Source organism: Tenrec ecaudatus, chromosome 15 (genome assembly GCF_050624435.1).
Source record: "Tenrec ecaudatus isolate mTenEca1 chromosome 15, mTenEca1.hap1, whole genome shotgun sequence".
Lineage (NCBI taxonomy): Eukaryota > Metazoa > Chordata > Mammalia > Afrosoricida > Tenrecidae > Tenrec > Tenrec ecaudatus.
The window spans coordinates 112,338,434-112,360,239 of record NC_134544.1 but is presented as its reverse complement, the minus strand read 5'-3'; the positions used below and the strand labels follow the sequence as shown (position 1 = coordinate 112,360,239).

At 43.9% G+C, this 21,806-nt stretch overlaps 1 protein-coding gene and 1 pseudogene across 5 annotated transcripts; one reads left to right on the top strand and one right to left on the bottom strand.

The window, feature by feature from the left end:
* Positions 1 to 2,218: 2,218 nt before the first annotated feature.
* On the top strand, positions 2,219 to 21,256 carry NUDT15 (nudix hydrolase 15). Of its 5 annotated transcripts, none has more exons than XM_075532643.1 (4): positions 2,219 to 2,415; positions 6,900 to 7,096; positions 7,703 to 7,842; positions 21,067 to 21,256. In XM_075532643.1, the coding sequence occupies exons 1-3, from the start codon at positions 2,258 to 2,260 to the stop codon at positions 7,837 to 7,839; spliced, it is 492 nt and encodes a 163-aa protein (XP_075388758.1). In that variant the 5' UTR covers positions 2,219 to 2,257; the 3' UTR covers positions 7,840 to 7,842; positions 21,067 to 21,256. The 5 variants fall into 5 exon arrangements, with proteins under 5 accessions (XP_075388758.1, XP_075388761.1, XP_075388759.1 ...); XM_075532646.1 differs by lacking the exon at positions 21,067 to 21,256 and adding an exon at positions 13,147 to 14,500; XM_075532644.1 differs by lacking the exon at positions 21,067 to 21,256 and adding an exon at positions 9,467 to 13,130.
* Positions 19,837 to 20,468, bottom strand: LOC142427361 (mitochondrial fission 1 protein pseudogene; annotated as a pseudogene).
* Positions 21,257 to 21,806: the final 550 nt, after the last annotated feature.

The following is a 21,806-nucleotide window of genomic DNA, read 5'->3' as shown; positions in this document are numbered from 1 at the left end:
TGTTCTGGGAAGGGAACAACGGATTATGGGATCAGGCCTGGTAAACATCTTGACCTTGACACTAGCCTGGGTGAAGGTCCTGACATCCTCATATGGAGCTACAGGCTGAGATACATTTGAAATAAAACTTGCCAGAGACCTAACTCAGAACTAACGAAGCAAACTCACTAGAAAGGCATATGATCATCTGCAGACCGGCAATCTCTACCCCTCTGACTGCGCCTTTGAACACAAGAAAAGCTCCCATGGAGGGCTCCTTCTGAGCTTTTCAAGGGGACCTGCTCTGCTCCTTGATGTATCAACTCTACGTGAAAATGAAACTTTTGCTTAGCTCTTTCGCTGCAGTGTGAATGTGTGTGCTTCTGTGTGGTTAATCTCTGAAGCTGTGGAAAGCTTCTGGGATGAAACTTGCTAGCATATCTGTGGAAGATAACCTTGGTGGTGGCAGCAGAACTTCACATCCCCCCATAAGACAGAATGTCACATTTGGGGGTTTGTCCAGGATCGAGACCACATCTTCAAGTTTGTCTAGTTTTAGATGTAAGCCATTGGGAAGTGAAACATACCCTCTTGCATGTCTTCATATTTGGTTTTTATGTGTTTCTCTCTCATTAAATATACAGTATGCTTTGTTTGAGGCAGAAGGTGGGAAAGTCCCTCTCAGTCCAAAGAAAAGGCAGCACTTCCCGTTTTGTTCATAAGGCTAACAGAAGGTGAGTCCATCCCAATTGAAGAATTAAAAACAACCACGTTCTCCTTCATTGTGAGGTGGCACAGTTCATGGCTCTTGCTGAGGCAGGACTGCAGAGGATCCCACACCCACAATTAGATTGTTGATGGCTTCACACATCTATGGTCCAAAAATAGTAAAGGCACATCCAGGGGTCAAATCAGTTGGTTACTGGTCACTGTTGGCCTGGGCCACTCACCCAATCATAGGAGAGTAAATTCCGAGATATATTACGAGTGAAGTCAGTTCTGTAACATTCATAGAAGATTCAGATTATACATGCAACATACTCTGAATAGCACACGATCCCATGGAATCTTTGAAAGAAGATGGGAGAGCCCTGGCCTTTAGTGTTTCTTCCCTTGTTAAAGCTCTTCTTGTCTCATATTTTCCAATGTTTGTTCATCAATTTCTGTTACACGTTGCTGAGGAGACCTGAAAGGGAGTGACCTTTGCTTGGTAAATTCTGCAAGAGATTCCGGAGCACCTGAAGAGCCAGAACACAAGAACCGTTTTTCATTTATTTAGGACATAGCCAAGGATTGGACTTTTTTAACTCAGAGAGAATTGTTTTATCTTATTGGCAGTCCTGAAGAAAACCTACACAGAGAGGTTTGGTACCCAACAAATTTTGGCTTTTACTAAAATCTTGAGAAAATAGTCAGTGTTTGGGCTTGAGGAGTGCAAAGAACATAATAGGCCATTAATTATAGAATACTCTGGAAAGAGAATCCCAAGCCATTGAGAGGCTGGTGGACACCTATCTGAATTTAACTTTCTGCCTGCAGTTCTATGAGGAATCCAAAAGTTATCATTTGTATCTTCTTGTGAGCTTTGCCCTAATTAGAGGGTAGAGGAAATAAACCGTGAAGAAAAAACATGAGTGAAGGGTGACAGGCATCGTCTGAACTGCACTCAGCAATTCCCACCTGTAGCCAAAGGGTTTGACCTCGCCAGAGATAGGAAACTACTGAAGGGGGACCCTCTGGAGTAGGCTTCCAGAGTCAAAATAGCGTCCCATCCCTAGGACGCTAAAGACCAGGGGCTCAATCCATCCCTTTGACATGTTCTTTAACAGAAAGACGGGAGAGAGAACTTTCATACTTGATTGCAGCCCTTTGTAGTGGCTGTTAAGGAACTAAAACTGCCCTCGATTATCTTTAGATAGCCTGAAGTTGAAGAAAAATGTGTTCCTTTGTAACACCACCTGGCCTAAGTCTCAACTTGGAGATTCTGAGGACTGACCAGCTAGCTAATGGATCTCTGAGTCACAATACGATCTTACAGTTATGTCTGTTTTGACAAAGAGAGGACAAATGGAATGTGACACATTATGTGCAAGCCTTCATGCTCTGCTCATGTGCAAAATGCCTCCGCTGCAATGCCAGCTAAACCAACTCGAGAGGAGCCGGTGGGCGGGGCTGAAGGGCCAGTTTGATCCAGAGCGCTAGCGCCGCCTCGTGCAGAGATTGGCAGGGGTGGGAGCCACGTCACTTCCGACCGTGGCCCGGCGGGTCCCCCGGCGCAATGGCCGCCGGCGCAGAGCGGCGGGGCGGGCGTCCCGGCGTCGGGGTCGGCGTGGTGGTGACTAGCAGTGAGCATCCTCGTTGCGTCCTCCTGGGAAAGCGTAAAGGGTCGCTGGGAGCCGGCCGTTTCCAACTTCCGGGGGGTCACTTGGAGTTCGGGTGAGCAGTCGCCGGGCCAGCCCCCGGGGAAGCGGAACTGACGTAGGAAAGACTAGCGCACGCTATGCGTGTATCCACGCGACGTGCGCGTCTGTGCGTGCGCGTCTTCGCGTGTCCTCGCGCGTGTCCGCCGTTCGGGTCCTGGGCCCGCAGGCGGCCGCAGGATCCGGCCTGGAGGGAGCGGTGCCGGTTTCTTGTTCCGTGCGGTCTGGTGGGCGCGCGCCCTGCCCGGGAGCTCCGCGTTGCATCGTGAGGTGGTTTTTTCCCCTTAGTGCTTAAGGAGCTTTATCAATGAAAGCACCTACCCGGAACCTCCACCCGATTCACAATAAAAAGCTGGGGCAGAGAGCCATGGTTTCCAGGAGATTTTTTTTTTAATGGCTCATACAACTCTTATCACAATCCATCCATCCATCCATTGTGTCAAGCACATTTAGTTGTACATTCATTGCCCTCATCATTCTTAAAACATTTGCCCTCCACCTAAGCCCTTGGCATCAGGTCCTCATTTTTACCCTCCCTCCCCGCTCCCCACTCCCTCATGAACCCTTGATAATTTATAAATTATTATTTTGTCATATCTTGCCCTGTCCGATGTCTCCCTTTACCCCTTTTCTGCTGACCGTCCCCCAGGGAGGACATCACATAGAGATCCTTGTAATTGATTCCTCCACTCCAACCCACCCTCCTTCCACCCTCCCAATTCTACCTTACAAGCCTGGCTAGACCAGAGGATGGACACTGGTACAGATAGGAACTGGAAACACAGGGAATACAGGACAGATGATCAGGACCAGTGGTGCGAGTGGCGATACTGGGTTTCCATGAGATTTAACTGCATGAACACATTTAATAGATACATCTGACTTCCTAATTAATTGCACTACTACCCTTCAGTGTAATCTGTGACTTTGCTTTTTAGAGCGAGGCATGCCCCACGTGGCTTTTACGTGTCAAAATAGCGGGTGTGCAGCCCATGGACTTGGAATGACAATTCTCAGGTCCAGTTATCCCCAACAGCGGGCAACTTTCAGTTTTATACAGTGTCTAACAAGGAAGCTGCCCGTGTCCATCAGATTTCTGGAGGGAAACCACTTACGGACTTAGGACCGATGTAAAATGGGGGAAGCAGTGGTGCCAAGGCCAGTGAGGGGGCCTTGTGTTTTCCGGGAAGGCAAGTGTGCAGCCAAGCAGAGGTGATTTCAACTGGTTTTAGTAGGATTCCATCCCAGGCTCACTTCCGTGCCACCTCTTCTTGCCTCCTTGCTCCAGGAAAGGAGGTTTTGTGAAGAATGGAAGGAGGGGGTGGGGTGGGACAAGAGGAAAGGCCTCAAAGGGGTTTTGTGGATCTCAGGAATTTCGTTTCTTCATCTTTATTTATTTTTTTAAATCACTTTATTGGGAGTTTCTTCATCTTTAAATGCAATATTCTCCCAAGTTCCCATTCTACTGAAGCATTCTGTGATTTGATGGCATGCCAGACAGACAAAAGTTAGCTACGGGATGAAGACAGACTGAAGGTGTGCTAATCACTGGATTCTGAGAATTAGCTTAAAAACCAACGAAAACATTCAGACTTGGCACCCCCCCACCCTTTATTATTAAAAAAATTCCCAAGAAACATAAAAGTAGAGAAAATGATCAATGTACCCATCACCCACCTTGTTTGCTTCATTTGTGTATTAGAGTTTAATTTTCTGAGTACTGAATTTGCTGAAGGCTATATAGTTTACAGTGGAGCCCCCAAATTCTATTTATGCGTCAACATAAAATTCAACATCCTTTGAATTCCTGACACCGATTAACCAGCCTCAGAGGGCAGGAGAGTAGATTGCTGTCACTCTTCTAGCTTGTCCAGGGAGAAGGAGCCTAGGGTTTAGGGACTCTGCCTGGGTGTGCCTTTACTAGAATGAGGGTGCTAGGGTCGCTTTGAATCAGGGTTGACTCGTGGCAATGAGTTGTTTTTAGCGGGGCTCATGGTCATGAGTCTTCCTGAACCCGTTTTGTAAGCCCTTCTAACGTACGTGAGCCACTCATGGTTCTGTTCCTACCTGTAACTGATACATTGATTTGCTACCAGTTATGCTTGTGACAGTTTCTTTGCCCTCCATGTGCTTTTGAAGTCACTGGATCTGCGTATACCCTTGGATGTCATTACTGCCTTGTGCTAGCGAGCTCCCTTACCCAAATGATGCACACATGTCTTTCTTTTGCCTTTTCCGGTTTAAGACTTAATAAATGCTCTCCTTAAGTTAAACTGTGAGATTTGGGGTTTCTTTTGTACCCTGACACCTGTACTGCCTCACATACCCCACCCCTACTCCAAAACACACTTTATCTACAGGAACATTTTCAAGGAAATGTCAGACACACTATCATACATCAAAATAGTTTGACGTGAACTGGAGGGCTTCAAAAAGTTCATGGAAACATGGAATTAAAAGGAACAGAATTTAACCATGAGCTTTGTGAAGCCTCCTTGTCTCTCTTACCACCAAACCAGTTGCTATGACATTCACTGTGAGTTGACTACCCCACACGTGTGTTAGAGTAGAACTGAGGCTCCATAGAGCTTTCAATGGCAAGGTAGACAGTTCAAGCCCACTAGCCACTCTGAGAAGAAGCAGCTATCGACTCCCGTTCAGATTTACAACCTTGAAAACCCGATTGCAGAGGGTTTTTTTTTTTCTCTTTTTTACCTCTTTACCTGATTAGAAGTAGAAACTTTATTCAAACCTCTCAATCAGCCTTTGTTCTTCAGAAAATCTGAAAGTCTTCTGATCTTTTCGTCCATGTGGATGGAATGCTTTTCAAAATTAGAGCTGCAATGAGCTTATAGTTTTCACATAAGCAAGTAAGAACTCAGTTGTCCAGAGAGACACACGCTGTACTTACTGATCCTTGATGAGCTTTAGCCAGACTTCTCTATACTCTCTTTCCTGCAGTGGGGAACGGAGGGGTGCTTTCGTGCTTTGTGATTCCCCCCCCCCCCCTTCTGCTGGTCCTCCAGTTCCTTCTGTGTGTTAGGGAAGGGGACGGAATTTTACATGACTGGGATTGCTGAGATTCATCCATCGGGTACCCTCTGCTTAGGGTGTGTTTAGGGGTTCTTAAGAAAGCCCCATGTGGCACAGTTCCCTGGCCTTTTGTAATTCCCTCCACCCCGCCCACCCCCTCCTAATGCTTGCCCAGCATCTGCAGCTTCTTTCTGCTGGAGCTCCTGCGAGGTTACAATGCAATCCTGCTGCACCCTGTGGCCAAAGGAAAGCTGATCCTGGATGTGAGGCTTCAATGCTGCCTGCTCCTTTACTCAGCCACCACCAGCTGCTCTAGGCAGCTCCTCCCTTCCTGGGAGTTAAGTAGGCATCAGCCCTCATTCACGTGTATCCCCAGACTCCAAGGGACGCGTTTCTGACTTTTCCCATCACTGCTCTGATGCCCTGGGCAGACCCTGGGGTCCTGAGTACCTCAAGGAGAATGGCACACCAGTGTCCCCTTTTTGCTGACATGTCTTACCTCTATCGCAGATTCTCTTGGAAGGCCCCTCACTTGGCTTGGGGACAGAGTTGGCCTCTCAGAGAGAGGAAAGGAAACAGGCATTCCTATGGGGGTGCTGAAAATTCAGAACTTTCCTCTCTCCCAAAGAAGGCTTGTCTTTAAGCGGACTGCATGGAGTGAGTCACACAGGGTAATCTGGCCTTCCTTGGCTGGTCAACTTCCTTGAGCTCAGGGCACATCTGTTTGCTATTTTGTTGCGTGTGTAAGAATGCAGAGGTGCTTACTGTGCTCCATTTTGAAGCTTAAATGGAAAAATTTGAGACTACAGAAAGACACATTCTACATCTTGTTAGACCCGTAGCAACCCCATGAGAAAGTAATAATCTCTCTTCCTTGTCCCAGTTATTCAGGTAGAAAATAAGAGTGGGAACGGAAACCTACATGTAGTTCAGGGCCGAAACTTTTCCCACTCCCAACCCCGTTCACCTGAGGATTTTGTAACACAGGCTAGCACTGCTCAAATCACCTTGGATTCATAGTGGGTTTGATTTTTAATTAATTCTTGGTCGTTGCACAGTCAGAAGCCGTTAAGTGTTGCCAGTTTTCTAGAAACTCTTTGTAGGGTTGAGAAACACCATTTAAGAAGATTTAACCCCGTGGCACCAAAGTCTTCACTCTTACTGAGACTGAACTGAATTGCCTCCAGGTTGCACACTCAAGGCCAGCAAAGTAGTGCTGAATTGGCTCAGTGAGTCATCCTTTTGCTCTCTGTGCAGCCCTTTTGGTCCTCAGAGAAGCAGATGGAATGTAGCATGTCAAAGGTAAGGGTGGTGCATTGCTTTGAAGCACGAACCAATGGTGGCACGCTTTGCTTTGCCCCAGAAGTTTCTAGCTAAGAGTTTCAAGCTGAAACTTGAAAGTGAGGGGTGGTTATGTATATAGAATTGAATACAATTTCTGTTTTCTGGTGTGTTTATGTTTTCCAGGGAAAGCTGGGAAGAATGTGCTCAAAGGGAAACCTTGGAAGAAGCAGCTCTTTACCTGAAAAACGTTCGCTTTGCCTCGGTTGTGAATTCCTTCGTTGAGAAAGAAAATTACCATTATGTCACTATATTGATGAGAGGAGAGGTGGACTTGACTCGTGGCTCAGAACCAAAGAACGTTGAGCCTGAGAAAAATGAAAGTAAGAGAATTATATAAAAATACATTGTGTTTGAGAACATAGCGTGTATAATTTAAAGGCGTGTATGCACGCGTGTGTGGTGTTTATTGTCATTAGTTACTGTCAAGTTGATGACGGCTCCTGGCAGCCTCCTGTGTGCCGAGCAGAACTGCTGCATAGAGTTTTCAGGTTGTGTCCTATCAGAATTAGATCACTAGACTCCTGGGGTGGGTTTAAACTGCCAAATTCCGCAGCGAGTAGTCTGGCGCTTAACCCCTTGCACTACCCAAGGACAGGTGTGGGTGTGTGTTTGGTCACTATTGAAATAAACATTGCGTGACATCAAATCAGAATTTTTACCATGGCATGTGAGGCCTTCGTAAAGCTGACGTCATGTTCCAGTAACAGCACGTTTTAAATGATCGCGATGATCTGGATATCTTTGTTCGGAGTACTGTGTATGTTTTCATTCTCAAGCTAATGCACGGCATCACGATCGCCATTTATTTTGTTAGTAACCAGTCATTTTTCAAGTCAGCTGTTGCCTACCTGTTGGTTAGCATAGCAAATTCCTGCCCTTGGTTCCCTTTCAGCTCAGCAAGTTGATTGGGTTTCTGCCTATTCTAGGTTGGGAGTGGGTTCCCTGGGATGAATTCCCTCCAGGGGACCAGCTTTTCTGGGCACTCCGCTGTTTAAAGGAACAAGGCTACGATCCTGTAAGAGAAGACCTGGATCACCTGGTAGGATACAAAGGAAACCATTGATAGGTAAGTGGCCAAACGGATTCTTTAGTGTTTCCAAAAGGCACCATACTACCCTGTTTACCTGAAAATAAGACAGTGTCTTATATTAATTTTTGCTCCCAAAGATGCGCTAGGTATTATTTTCAGGGGATGTCTTATTTTTCCATGAAGAATACGGTATACATTTATTGTTATTGTTTTATTAAAAGAGACCGCAGACTTCCTGTCTGCTCCGGCTGCACTGCGGCCAACAGAGAGCTGCGCGGCAGCGCCCACCGCTACGGTCCAAAGTCCAGAGTTATGGTAGCTTTGGGGAGGGGCTTATTTTCGGGGAGGTCTTGTTTTCGGGGGGTGCCTTATATTTTAGCGAGAGGCAAAACTATAAGTAGGTCTTATTTTCGGGGATGTCTTACTTTTGGGGAAACGGTATCTAGCTAGAGAATCAACCCACCTGTCTTTCAGATTTTCGCTGCTGTGTGTAAAAAGTTCCATTTCATTTGCTACTTTATTTACAGCCTCTCAAGTAACCACTACTATTTCAGCCAATAATTGTAAAAAGTTTTTGGGGTTGTGTCATTGCGTTTTATCTAATGTGTGACAAATAATGATATTGTGTAAATCTACTTTCCACATTGATGTCAGCTGTGGTTGTGCATTTGCTCCTGATTCGCTTGCATGGAGTCAGGATGGGCAGAATTTGCCTTCGTGTTTCAGTCCACAGAGAGATCCTAACTCAAATGTTGACAGTGTTCCTGATGTCGGATTTATCGTGTTTAGGGATTTGCCACGTCTCTGACTTTCAAAGACTCGCTTGGTATTGTAACCATGATACTCATGCAAATAGAGCCAACAGGACAGAAAATCGGGGAACCCTCCCGGTTTCGGATTGACGACCTGAGCCAGGAGAACTGTGGATGACGGCAAATAAAGCTGCGAACATCTTGGCACTTGTTTTGAGGCTCATGTGTAGTCATCGCCGTTGGACACACTGCAAATACTGCCTACGGCGTATGCATCTTAAGTAATTAAGGGATTTTAATGCATTTCATTTGTAAGTGACGCTGCCGGTTAGGCTTTGAACTGCTACCATAAGAGGTTGGTTATTCAAAGCCACCAGCTGCTTCTTGAGAGAGAGTTGAGATTGTCCACTTCCATAAAGATGTACAGACTTGTGGAAACTTCCCTGTCGTGTGTGTCACTATGAGTCGCAGTCGACTTGATGGCCCTGGGTTTGGTTTCGTTTGTTTTGATTTTTTTATTTCAGATTGCACGGGGTGTATTCTATGATATATGCTGTATAAATTCTACTGCCTTCATAAAATACAAAAGTATTCTGAAATAGATTTAAAGCCAAGGGTTTTGGATGAAGGGTTTGTTGCGCTGTATATACTATATATACGAGGGGGGTTCAAAAGTTCGTGGAGAAATGAAATTTTAGAAAGTGGACTTTTTCCATGATCTTTTTGAAGCCCCGCATCTAAATACAAAGTGGACAGGTAAATATGCAAGGCCCACCTCCTCCCCTGCATGCAGTTCTCCATAATACTCACAAAATGAATCTGTTTCATGTATTCATCTTTCCTATCTTTGTTGTATCCAGTTATGACTAGATTTTAATTGTTATATTGTTTTTACTTGCATCTGAAAGGCCTGAGAGGCAAGAGGTGCTCAGGTTCTTGGATGGTGCAGAGCAGTGGCTGAGAAGGATCCTTCGTGAAGACTTCGGGCAGTTGTCCTCCAGTGTGACCGTGCTTAGGGACTGTGTCTTCTTCCCCTAGGGCTGTTATAGCGACAAATTACCGGGCTTGACTGTTAAGGATGGAAATGTATTTCTTTTTTAACAATTTATTGGGGCTCATACAATTCTTTTCACAGTTCATACATATACATACATCAATTGTATAAAGCACATCTGTACAGTCTTTGCCCTAATCATTTTTTTCTCTTTTCTTCTTTTACATTTTATTAGGGACTCATACAACTCTTAACACAATCCATACATATACATACATCAATTGTATAAAGCACATTCATACATTCCCTGCCCCAATCATTCTCAAGGCATTTGCTCTCCATTTAAGCCCCTTGCATCAGGTCCTCGGAAATGTATTTCTTCACAGTCCTGAAATGTCCAACTTAGGGCACTGACTCTAAAGAAGTGTCCCTTCTGACAGCTCTGGGCTTGGCCCCTTGGCATGTAGAAGATCCTCACATGGCTCCTGTCTTTCTCAGTATGTATGTTTCTGTGTATTCTGCTCTTTTTATAACTCCCAAGTAATTAAGTTTAGGACGTAATTGACATAACAAATAAAACCCTACTTTGAAATAGGATCATATTTACAGGTACCTATTGCAGTATATATTTTAGAGGAAGGCAGTTCAGTCCATAACCGGCCTCTTGAAGGGATGGACTCAGCAAGACAGGAGTAAGTTCTTGAATCCTCTCACAATCCCCTGGTGATCCCAGGACATGCAGTTAATGGCTACAGTCTAAAAAAACATAATCCGAAGTCAAAGGAGGGTCAGTATGAGACCCTAAACTGTGGAATACCATGTGCAGAGGGTAATGCATGACTGTAGGAGCCCAAAATTCACTTGTGGAACTGCATAGGGAATAAGCCTCCAGAGAACCCCTATCTAAAATTGAGGGGTGGGAGGAAAGAGCACTTGGGAGAGAGGATGTAGAAGCTCAAAGGCATAAGCCTGACCTGAACAGTTCCAACTTTTTCAGTCGATGCTCCTGTGATGCAGGCTGGACTAGATCTGGTTTCCACATTTTTCTGTAGTTTTGGTTTTGTATTGTTTGGGGGGGTTTTGGTTCGTTCGTGGTAGAGATGTTATGTCAATGTAGGTCACCTTCTTGAAACTGGGTTATATGCTTTTCTGTGTTCGTATAGGAAACCCAGGATTGATAAGCCTGTAGGGACGGCAAGTAGAATAAGGGGCTCCAGGGGAGTGGATACAGTGGTGGAGGTGAGGTAAAGGGAGACGGTGTCAAGGAGTCCATGTAGAAAAAGAATAGTTGGAAACTGATTGTGGCAGCGATTGTACTATTCTATTTGCCATGATTGAAATATGGAATATGTTTTATGTATTAAATCCCAACTAATAAAAAATTTCAAACTATAGATGAATTATAATGTTGAGTAAGCTAGGAAGAGAAATTAAAATCTGATAGTAAAATAAACTAAGTTAACACAATGTGTTATTTTCTATTGTGGTAAAATCCAACAATGTAAAACTTATCATTATAAACCCAGTGGTTTTAAATAAACTCACAATGCCTGTAACCACACACACACACACACACAAAATATTTTAAGGACATTTTGAAGTTGAACAAATATGGCCATTATGCTTTGCACAAGTTTACCATCCTTCATGTGGAACGTGCTTTTACTAAAAGTAACTAGAGGTTTTCAGTGCCTTGCACCTTCCACATTTGGACAATTTTAATGGCATCTTACAGTAAATTTGACAAGGTACCATTATTACTATGTAAATTTCATCAAAATGAAATCCTCTGTTCAGGGGACCCTGATAGGATTTATTTGGACACTGAGCATGTGGTAAGGGCAGTGATAGGACCTGTAGGGGTGAAGGTTGAACGGTATGCTGAACATACTGTAACTATCATGTCAAGATTACTGAACTGTTACATAGTTTGCTACCTGTGTAGTTATCACAATCCAAATGCATGTAGAAGCTTTTTTAAAAACACCAGCCCAACCCCTACTGTCACATAGTGGAGGGAACTGGGGCTCGAGTATGGCAAGCCTGCCTTGGCTGACGGCGGAACGAGCGCAGTGAATGTGGAGGCGCTTGTTCACACAGCCATCTCAGTGCACCAGTTTTTTTGGCAAAAACCAGCACGCCTCTTTTGCCTCACGTACCTCACTCACCCGACCTCGCTCCATGCAACTTCTTTTTGTTTCTGCGAATGAAGAGGGACATGAAAGGGCAGTGATTTGATGACATAGGAGAAGTTAAAAGAAAAAAAGGGAGGTGCTGTCAGCCATCCAAACAGATGAGTCTGAAAAATGTTTCCATGGATGGAATTGCAGATTTGACAAATGTATTGAGTGTAATGGAGAGTGCTTTGAAGGTGATAAGGTTGTTTTGTAAAAAAATAAATAAATACAGAGCTTTGGGGAAAAAAATGTTTTACTTTTGGTTACCCCCTGGTTTCTTGACCCCTGTCTACTCTCTAACCTATTGGTTCACTTTCCCTCCCCGCCCGTAACCATCAGCGTTTGTTTCTTTTGGTAAGAAATTTATTGCCTGGGTTTTCCTTTTCCAACAGTGGTCTCATACATTATTTCTCTCTTTTTTTTGACAACTTCAACCATCTCTTCATGTATTAAGATATTACCTACTGATCCAGTTGTGAGGATCTTTGTTTACTTTATTTTTTAATCATTTTATTAGGGGCTCATACAACTCTTATCACAATCCATACATACATCAATTGTGTAAAGCACATTTGTACATTCATTGCCCTCATCGTTCTCAAAACACTTGCTCTCCACCTAAGCTCCTGGCATCAGTTCCTCATTTTTCCCCTCCCTCCCTGTTGCCCTCTCCCTCATGAACCCTTGATAATTTATAAATTATTATTTTGTCATATCTTTCCCTGTCTGACGTCTCCCTTCACCCATTTTGCTGTTGTCCGTCCCCCTGGGAGGAGGTCACATGTAGATCCTTGTAATCAGTTCCCCCTTTCCAACCCCCCTTCCCTCTACCCTCCCAGTATTGCCACTCACACCACTGGTCCTGAAGGTATCATCCACCCTGGATTCCCTGTGCTTCCAGTTCCTCTCTGTACCAGTGTACATCCTCTGGTCTAGCCAGATTTCTAAGGTAGAATTGGGATCATGATAGTGGGCGGGAAGGAGGGGGAAGCATTTAGGAACTAGAGGAAAGTTGTGTTTCATCGTTGCTACACTGCACCCTGGGTGTTGCAATTTTCTATAAATTTTCTAGATTAATCTTTATCCAATCCACCCCCACCCCCCAATTCTGGGTTCTCGTTTTCTTCTTCATTGATTTTTTGATGTGTCTTATTGTTAGTAGACCACAGTCATATATTGTGTTTTCTGCTGAGTGTGTTTTTATTCATTATGTTTGGTAGTGGGTTTATTCATTTTATTAGGGCCTGAAAGGTTGTCCCTATTTTTCTCATTGATGAATGTGGGGGAGTGAAATTTCTTAATGCATTCTTGATGCACTGCAGTGGTAAAACTGCACAAGACCTCTTCAAAGTGTTGAAAAGCAAGGATGTTACTTTGAGAACCAAAGTGCCCCTGACCCAAGCCATGGTATTTTCAGTTGCCTCATATGTGTGTGAAAGTTGGACACTGAATAAGGAAGACTGAAGAAGAGCCTATGCCTTTTCAATTATGGTGCTCGTGAAGAATATGCAAAGTACCATGGTCTGCCAAAAGAACAAACATCTTTCTTGGAAGGAATACAGCCAGAATGCTCCTTGGAAGCAAGGTTAGTGAAACTTCTTCTCATGAACTGTGGACATGGGGAAGGACATCATGCTTTGTAAAGCAGCGGGGCAGTGGGACAGAGGATGCCCTCAACAGGTGCATTGACACAGTGGCTGCTACAGTGGGCTCAAACATGGGAACAATTGTAAGGAGGGCCCAGGAGCAAGCAGTGTTTTGTTCTGTTGGACACTGGGTCACTGTGCATCAGAACCAACTTGATGACACCGAACAATAACCCAACATCTCTGATTTCCACCAAATGATTGGGGACGACTATGCACATAGAGCATGTGTGACCCTGATAAGAGGATGGTCAGCCTCCGTTACCACCCACTGGCTATAAGGATGATCCATCTTTGAAGCAGGAAGTGAGAAAGACCAGGACCCACAGAGAAAAGAATGATCAAGATCTATCTGAAGTGGTAGAGGCCAACAGAGACTGTGGCATGGAGGCCATAGGACAGAGCAAAGGAGCCAGGCCAAGGCCAGGGGCTGAGGCAAGTAAGCCATGAGACAGAACCAAGGACAGTGCTGACACTATGAGACTGCCAGGCACAGCAGTGGACAGGCTTCCTGGGCCATGGAGGCAGAGGCCAAGGCACCATGTGGCTGAGAGACGAAGGACTAGAGAGAGACTTGACTAGTCGCTGTGGACCAATTGGTGTGACCATGTGGGTATTTTCCTTTGGTTCATGTACAGGGTGGGTTACAGTGATTGAATCAACCCTGCCTATCTAATATGAATCCCACTGGATCATGATGTATTTTTCTTTTATATTTTGTTGAATTCTATTGGCTAGTTTTGTTGAGGTTTTTTGCATCTATGTTCTTAAGAGATAATGGTCTATAAATTTCTATTCTGGTCTAGTCTTTGACTGGTTTTCATATCAGAATTATGTTCACTTCATAAAATGAGCTTGGCAGTTTGCCATCCTTTTCTATATTCCGGAGTAGTTTTGTAGCATTGGTACCATTTCTCCACATGGAATTTCTGTGCTCATACTTGTTGCACGAGTACCGTGCCAATGAGCCTCAGATTCTAAGTATTCTCGGGTCAAATAATTAGCTTTGCCATAGAAAAAGTAGTAACCCAAACGACATTTTTTGTTTTTCATTTAAATGTTATACTAATTTTGGATGAAACTTCATGTGGGGGTCATATATCAGACTATAAAATTTTTTTGCCATATATCTTTCAATTCATCCTCATACATTTATTTATTTGAAAACCCTCTGACTTTACCACAACCCTTAGGAGGTATTCTTACCTCAGTGTGGAAAGGAAACGTATTAAAATAAATTGAATTTGGAACGCGGTTCCCTATATTTTACTACTGTATAAAACTTACTGCTGTCTGCATTTGTATTATTTGCTTGCTTATGGATTTACTGTCTTATAATATCAACTGCATCCATAGCATTCATAAGCAAATCAGCAACCAGAAAACCAGAGCGCACACACCCTGAAAGAAGAAAACCAAAATCGCAAAAAAAAATCAAACTACAAGCAGGAAAGCAAAAACTTATATAAACAAAGAAGTACAGCATTGCCCATCACCCCTCTGAGAGATATTGTACTACTGTTTCCCCTGAAAGACACCCCCAAAATAAGACCTACTTACAGTTTTGCCGCTCTCTGAAATATAAGGCACCCCCAAAATAAGACCTCCCTGAAAATAAGGCCCCCCAAAGCTACCTTAACTCTGGACCGTAATGGCGGGCACCGCTGCGCAGCTCACTATTGGCCGCAGCACAGCCAGAGCAGACAGGAAGTGCGAGGTCTCTTTTAATAAAACAATAAACAATAAATGTCTACTGTAATCTTCATGGAAAAATAAGACATCCCCTGAAAATAAGACCAAGTGCATCGTTGGGAACAAAAATTAATATAAGACACTGTCTTATTTTCGGGGAAATGGTATTATCCGTTTCCCCACTGACACAGCTCTCCAAACACTGTTGGTATGAGGAGTCTGTTTCAAGACAGTTCCACCTTGAGCTGAGAAAACTCTTTAAATTGCCAGAAAGTCAAGTGTTACACAGAAAATCATGCTCCCATTCAAGTGTCATTGTAATTAGGGAGATATCAAGATAAAACAAGTGTGCTCAGTCTTAAACTTTGGTTATATAAAGGGCCTCAGCATGCTAATGTCCATACCAAACGGAATCTAGGATTAAAAAAAGTAAACTTCACTAAAGATCCACTACATATGGAAGGAACAGAGTTTATCCAGTCTCTCGGATGGCCTAAATCTCAACTGTGGTCAAAGGCAGAATCATGGATGCTTGTTTCCAGAAGACCCACAAACATCACTCTTGCCTATTTGAATGCTGGGGCTGAATCAAAGGCAGCATTTCTTAGAACAAAGCTCCATTTCCCCCATTGCTTGGCATTTTAAAATAACATGCGGGAGTGAAATATATGTTGTGGAAAATAAATATTTTTTAACATGAATCTTTTCCAACACACCAGAAATCTAAACCTGTACAGTGAACGTGCGTGCATGAATCCGGATTGAACAAGTACCACTATTTTGCCTCATTTGCGCCTTTCTTTCCTTTTCTTTTTGCTCTTACTTGACTGACTTACTCTGACGTCTGTTTCTTAGTCGGAGTACTTTATTTTAGTGACTGGATAATACTGTGTAGTGACTAGGTGGGTATACTGGTATACCTTTAAAATCACTTCAACTTGTATGAAGGTAAGGAGCCCTGGTAACACAGTATTTAGGGCTCGGTTAGTGATGAGAGGCTGGCCATATAAACCTACCCAGCGGTCAATGGGAGATCTGGCCCTGTCACAGTGTCAGCGGAGGAAATCCTGTGAGCAATGTGTCTGCCATCTTGAGTTACTCTGAGTTAGAAATCAACTCAGGGTCACCCCAAAAGGACACAGTGACAGATTTCAAACCACGAGATAAAAGAAATACACTCCCTGAGTTTGACTAGGATAATAATTTATACCATATATTCTTCAAGGTTCTAACCTAAAATCACGATTTTTTCATGGGAAATTCATCATTTAAAGACAAGTATTTCTCTCCCTGTTTCCCAACCTATTCATACATTTCTTCTAGATATTTTATTGTGAATTAGGTGAAGATTTACAGACCACGTCATAAGTTTTACATTCTGCAAGTCCTAATATATTTTGTTTCAACTCATTCTGTGCAGTCCCCTCGCTAATTCCACTCTTTCCCTGTGTTTCCTGTTTCCCTTTTTTCTTCTTTACTAACCCTCTGAGTCTTGTCTTTGTGTAAATGCTGCCCTTTTGGTATTCAAGGGTTGATTACAACGGGGCGAGTTCAGGTCCAGTCCTGAAGAATGACTTAGGGCCGTAGCGTAAGGTCTCCCACCTGTCTCTGTCCGACCAGTAAACCTGGGCTCTCTTATGATTTTGAGTTGTTTTCCACATTTTTCTCACACTCCACTCAACACCTTTTAACTGACCCTTTTTACAACGGTTGCTCTTACCTAATTCTTCTGCTCTCAATATTGTGGAGACGGCTATGTGGTCCATTAATCCATTAGGACTAATTGTATCCATTTCCATCACTCTTCTTCTGGATGGAGAAAAACAGAGTTTCACCAGAGGTCGCTGCTCGTGCCACTACTTACTCCAATAAGATGTAGAACTTTGTGAATTATGTCATGCCAATTATTGTTAGATGTCATCGAGCTGGTTCCGACTCATAATAACCCTGTGTACAGCAGAACGAAACATTACCTTCTCCCGTGTCATCCATAGAACTGTCATGTTTGAGCCTTTTACTGTAGCCATTGTGTCAATCCATCTTGTTGAGGTTCTTCCTCTTATTTTTTTTTGCTGGCCCTCTACCAAGAGGCATAATGGTTAAGATTAGACTGTGGTCCACATGGTCAGCAGTTTGAAACCAACAGCAGCTGTGAGGGTGGAAGGCTGGGCTTTCTACACCCATAAACAGTTATAGTCTCGAAAACCAACAGGGGTCGCTATGAGTCAACATTGACTTGATGGCAGTGCATGAGTCTACCAAGTATGATGTCCTTCTCTAGGGACTCTCACCTGAAAACATGCCCAAAGCATGTGACTGAAGTGTCACCTTCCTTGCTTCTAAGGAGCATTCTGGTCTTACTTCTCCCAAGACAGATGTGTATGTTCTTTCGGTAGTCCATGGTACTTTCAATATTCTTTGACGGCACCATAATTCAAATGCAGTTCTTAGGTGCCATCACTGATTCCACCGTGGTCTCCCTGATCCAATGTAGAACTTTCACATGCATATGAGGCAAGTGAAAATACCATAGCATGGGTGGGGCATACTTCAATCCCCAAAGTAACATCCCGGCCTTTCAACACTCCAAAGAGGCCTGTTGAGCAGATTTACCCAGTGTCGCGCATCTTTTGATCTCTTGACTGCCGCTTCCATGAGAATTATCTTTCTGAACAAGATGAAATCTTCGACAACTTCAATGTTTCCTCCACTCATCATGAGGTTACCTATATTGGTCCAGTTGTGAAGATTTTGGTCTTGTTTACAGTAAGTCATAATCCATGTTGAGGCTGCAATCCTGCATCAGTACGTGCTTCAAGTCCTCCTCACTTTCAGCAAGCAAGTTTGTGTCATCTGCATATCTCAGGTTAATAAGCCGGTGCTCCAATCCTGAAATCACATTCTTCTTCAGATAATCCAGCTTCTCTGATCATTTGATCAGCACACATATTGAATAAGTCGGTGATATAACCCTGAAACACACTTTTCTTGATTTAAAACATGCAATATTCTCTTGTTCTGTTTACACAAGCGTAAACATATACAAGTTCCTCATGAGCACAATGAAGTGTTTTGGAATTCACATTCTTCTCAAGGTTACCCATAGTTTGTTATGGGCTACACAGTCAAATGCCTTTGCATAAGCAGTAAAACACAAGGTACCCTATGAAACTTTTATTCAGCTCGCTGATGTCCTTTTTTCCATTTGCCTAAGAGGGGGTACCCCCTCAAAAAAACTGATAAATTTGTTTTCTTGATATGAGGGGAATAGTGCATTTGGAGTTTGTTCCACCAGGTCATACTGTTAAGCAAGCTGTTTATGGGTTCTGAAAAGACTGCATAACAGTGCGACTAAAAAAGGCCTGATTTGTGGCAGACGGGGGCTGACTGGTTTTGCCACCACAATACTCATGCAGCCATCTCAGTGTGCCAGTTTTGGGCAAAAAACAGCATGCCTCTCTTGCCCCACATACCTTACTCACCTGACCTCACTCCATGAGACTTTATTTATGTGAATGAAAAGGGACAAGAAAGGACAGCAATTTGATGACATAGAAGAGGTGAAGAGAAAACAAGGGACATGCTGTCAATCATCCAAAACATGAGTTTGGAGAATATTTCCAAGAATAAAATCACAGATTTGACAAATGTATTAAGTGTAATGGAGAGTACTTTGAAGGTGATGATTGTTTCATATAAAAAATTTAAGTATAAGCTTTGAAAAAAAATCAATTTTGTGGGGGGGTAACCCCTCGTAAATGATGAAGAGCAAATTTAAGAGTCCCTTAACATCCATTTTGAGCTTTTTTCTTTCCTGTCTTTTTCATGACTTTTGCTTTCTCCATGATGCTCTTGATGCCCTCCCATAGCCAATGCAGTGAGCTGTCTCATTATTGTTTAATGCAGCCAACCTGTTCTTGACATGTTCTCAAAATTCAGGTGCAGTAGAATCAAGATCATACTTGGGTCTTATTTTCTTCACCTTCAACTTGAACTTACATATGAACAACCTTGCTGAATTCAGGTATTCTAATAATCTTTCAGTGGATTCCCTAGTATATTTTCTAAATACTAGTTATCCATAACTGTTGTGTGTGACCCCTGAAGCGTCTGCTGGTTAGCAGAACGTTGGGTCATAATTGGACAGAGATTTCCATAAATGCTTAAAGCCAATAAAGGTTCTCCTGGTCTTTTTCAAGGATTCTGTGTGTTCTGGAGTTTACTTTTAGTGACTGCCCTGGCAGGCATCTTACAATTTTCTCCGCTTCACCTTTTCTTCACTTGTTCTTCAGAGCTTGTAAGCCAACTGGAGGTGAGGTGTTAGGGCTTCTCAGGTTATTTCATGGGCACACATAGAGCCCAGAACAGGCACATACGCTTCTAGAGTCCCAAGAATATGATGAGACTTGTCAAAACCCGCTATGCATATTGTATTACTTAGGTTTTCTTTAAAAATCATTTTATTGGGGCTCATACAACTCTTATCACAATCCATACATACATCCAGTACAGGACCCTTATACATTTGTTGCCCTCATCATTCTCAAAATTCGCCTCCCACTTGGGTTCATGGAATCAGTTCATTTTCCATTTTTACTTCCCCCCTCCCTCATGAACCCTTAATAATTTTTTTTCCCCAAGCCAATTACCAATTTTATTTACACACATCCCAAAGCACATGATCTGGGGCCAGGAGACAGGTCTGAGGGGCGAGGAGGCTGAAGATCATAGTAGACCAAGGAAAGCAGAGAAGGGACAGCTAGGAGGGGCCTGGCTTTGAGCGTCCTTGCCAAGCCTGCCCCTTGGTAGGCTGCTTCACCTCCCGTGAGTGCAGGCCAGGCGGCGGGCCCTGGGCAGAAGCGGTGCGGGTGCGCTCAGGATTTGGACTTGGATACAGCCAGTCCGATGAGGCCAGCTAGTCCTGCCATACCCAAAGCCATGCCGCCAACGATGGCCATGCCCACCAGTCCATCTTTCTTCATGGCCTTGTCAATGAGCTGCTCCAGTTCCTTGGCCTGGTTGTTCTGGGGCTCCGTCTGCAGCAGCCCACGCACGTACCTTAGGGCCTTTTCATATTCCTTGAGCCGGTAGTTCCCCACAGCCAGATAGAAGACTTAATCCCGCTGCTCCTCCTTGCTTCCTTTGGGCAGCAGCTCCTCAAGCAGCTCAATGCCTTTCCGGATGTCATCGTTATACTTGCTTCGAACCAGGCACCAGGCGTACTCGAACTGGGTGCCCTTAGACACTGACCTTGCTGCCTCCTCAGATTTAAATTTCTTTTCAAATTTCAGCAGGTCGTCCTTAGACACCAGATCGTTCAGGACGGCCTCCATGGCCGCCGCCCCGGCAAGTCTCGCACCAGACACTACGGCGCCACCGTCTCCATCGCCCACCGACGAGGGCGGAGGAACCCTTAATAATTTATAAATTATTTTATCTTATCTTACACTGCCTGGCGTCTCCCTTTACCTTCTTTCCTGTTGCCCATCCTCCAGAGAGGAGGTTATATGTAGATCCCTGAGATCAGTTCCCCCTTTCTACACCCACTTCCCTCCCGACATCGCCACTCTCACCGTTGGTCCTGAGGGGTTCATCTGTCCTAGATTCCCCGTGTTTCCAGATCCCAACTGTACCACTGTGCATCCTCTGGTCTAACCAGGTTTGTTTCGTTTTTTAAAAGCTTTTGGCCAGTTTCTTGTTGGGTTCACTTGCCGTCCAAGTTAAGCAGTTGCCACGTATGATTTCAATGAATTTACTGGGGACACCAAAGGAATGAACTCTAGGCGAAGTGGAATAAAAGTAAGGGTTCGAGAAAGATTTTCCAGGGAACTGCCAGATCAGATACACAACGGCAGTGTTCTGAGGGTGGTCTTTTTGGCTGCTGGTTTCACCTGAGCATGGAGCTGTTCATTTCCATGCTACTGCAGTTATGTAGAGGCATGACAATGGCTGGGTTCTGTCTTAACTAAGATGCTGCTCTTTCTTGCTTACTCCTCCAGTTGGAGTCCTCAAGGAGCTCGTGGTGAGTTTGCCAGCGTTTTGGAGGCCCTTATTCCAACATTTCCACCGGCATCGCTCTAGCATCTGAAAAGCCAAACCTAGACGCCTTGCCACTTCATTCCTGCACACTGTTCACATTTACTGTTCACAAATACATCTATCTATTATATAAAGATCGAATACTCAGTTTCCACGCTTTGTGTCAGGAGCCTCTTGAGATTTGGTTTATAGTCGGCTCTTCTCCCTACTGGTGTGAGTGCCACAACAAAACCAAACGCGGTGCCATCACGTCCATTCTAAAGACAGAGCTGTTCATTGGGGTGTCCGAGGCTGTCCATCTTTTGGGGAGCAGGCAGTTTCATCTTCCTACAAAGGAGCAGGTGAAGGGTTTGAACTGCTAACCTTCTAGGTAACTGCTCAACACTTATCCCATAGTGCGCCTCTTCTGTGAGCACTAGGTAGTTAGTTCTTTGTGCTTCTTTCAGGTTAGGAAACATTGTTGGCTTTGGATTAGAGAGGCCGGGCTAGGACCCAGGGCTGACAAATCTGGCTCAGTTCCAGGTATTCAAGGGATCTTAGTGAGTTCTTCAACGTCTTTAAGTCAATTTACCAGAAAAGAAATAGAAATTCACTATAATATTATAAGAAACCTAAGATATGCTTATCCTAAGAAACTGGAAGCCTACTCAAGTCACCTCATGGGGACAAAGGGGACTTCAAAAGTTAATGGAAAAATTGG

What these genes read in the sequence shown, in the direction of transcription:
- NUDT15 (XM_075532643.1), top strand. Translation starts at nt 2,258, where the DNA reads ATGGCCGCCGGCGCAGAGCGGCGGGGCGGGCGTCCCGGCGTCGGGGTC. An exon ending in GGGGGTCACTTGGAGTTCGG is followed by an intron (nt 2,416 to 6,899) that starts GTGAGCAGTCGC and finishes TATGTTTTCCAG; the next exon opens with GGAAAGCTGGGAAGAATGTG. An exon ending in TGAGCCTGAGAAAAATGAAA is followed by an intron (nt 7,097 to 7,702) that starts GTAAGAGAATTA and finishes TGCCTATTCTAG; the next exon opens with GTTGGGAGTGGGTTCCCTGG.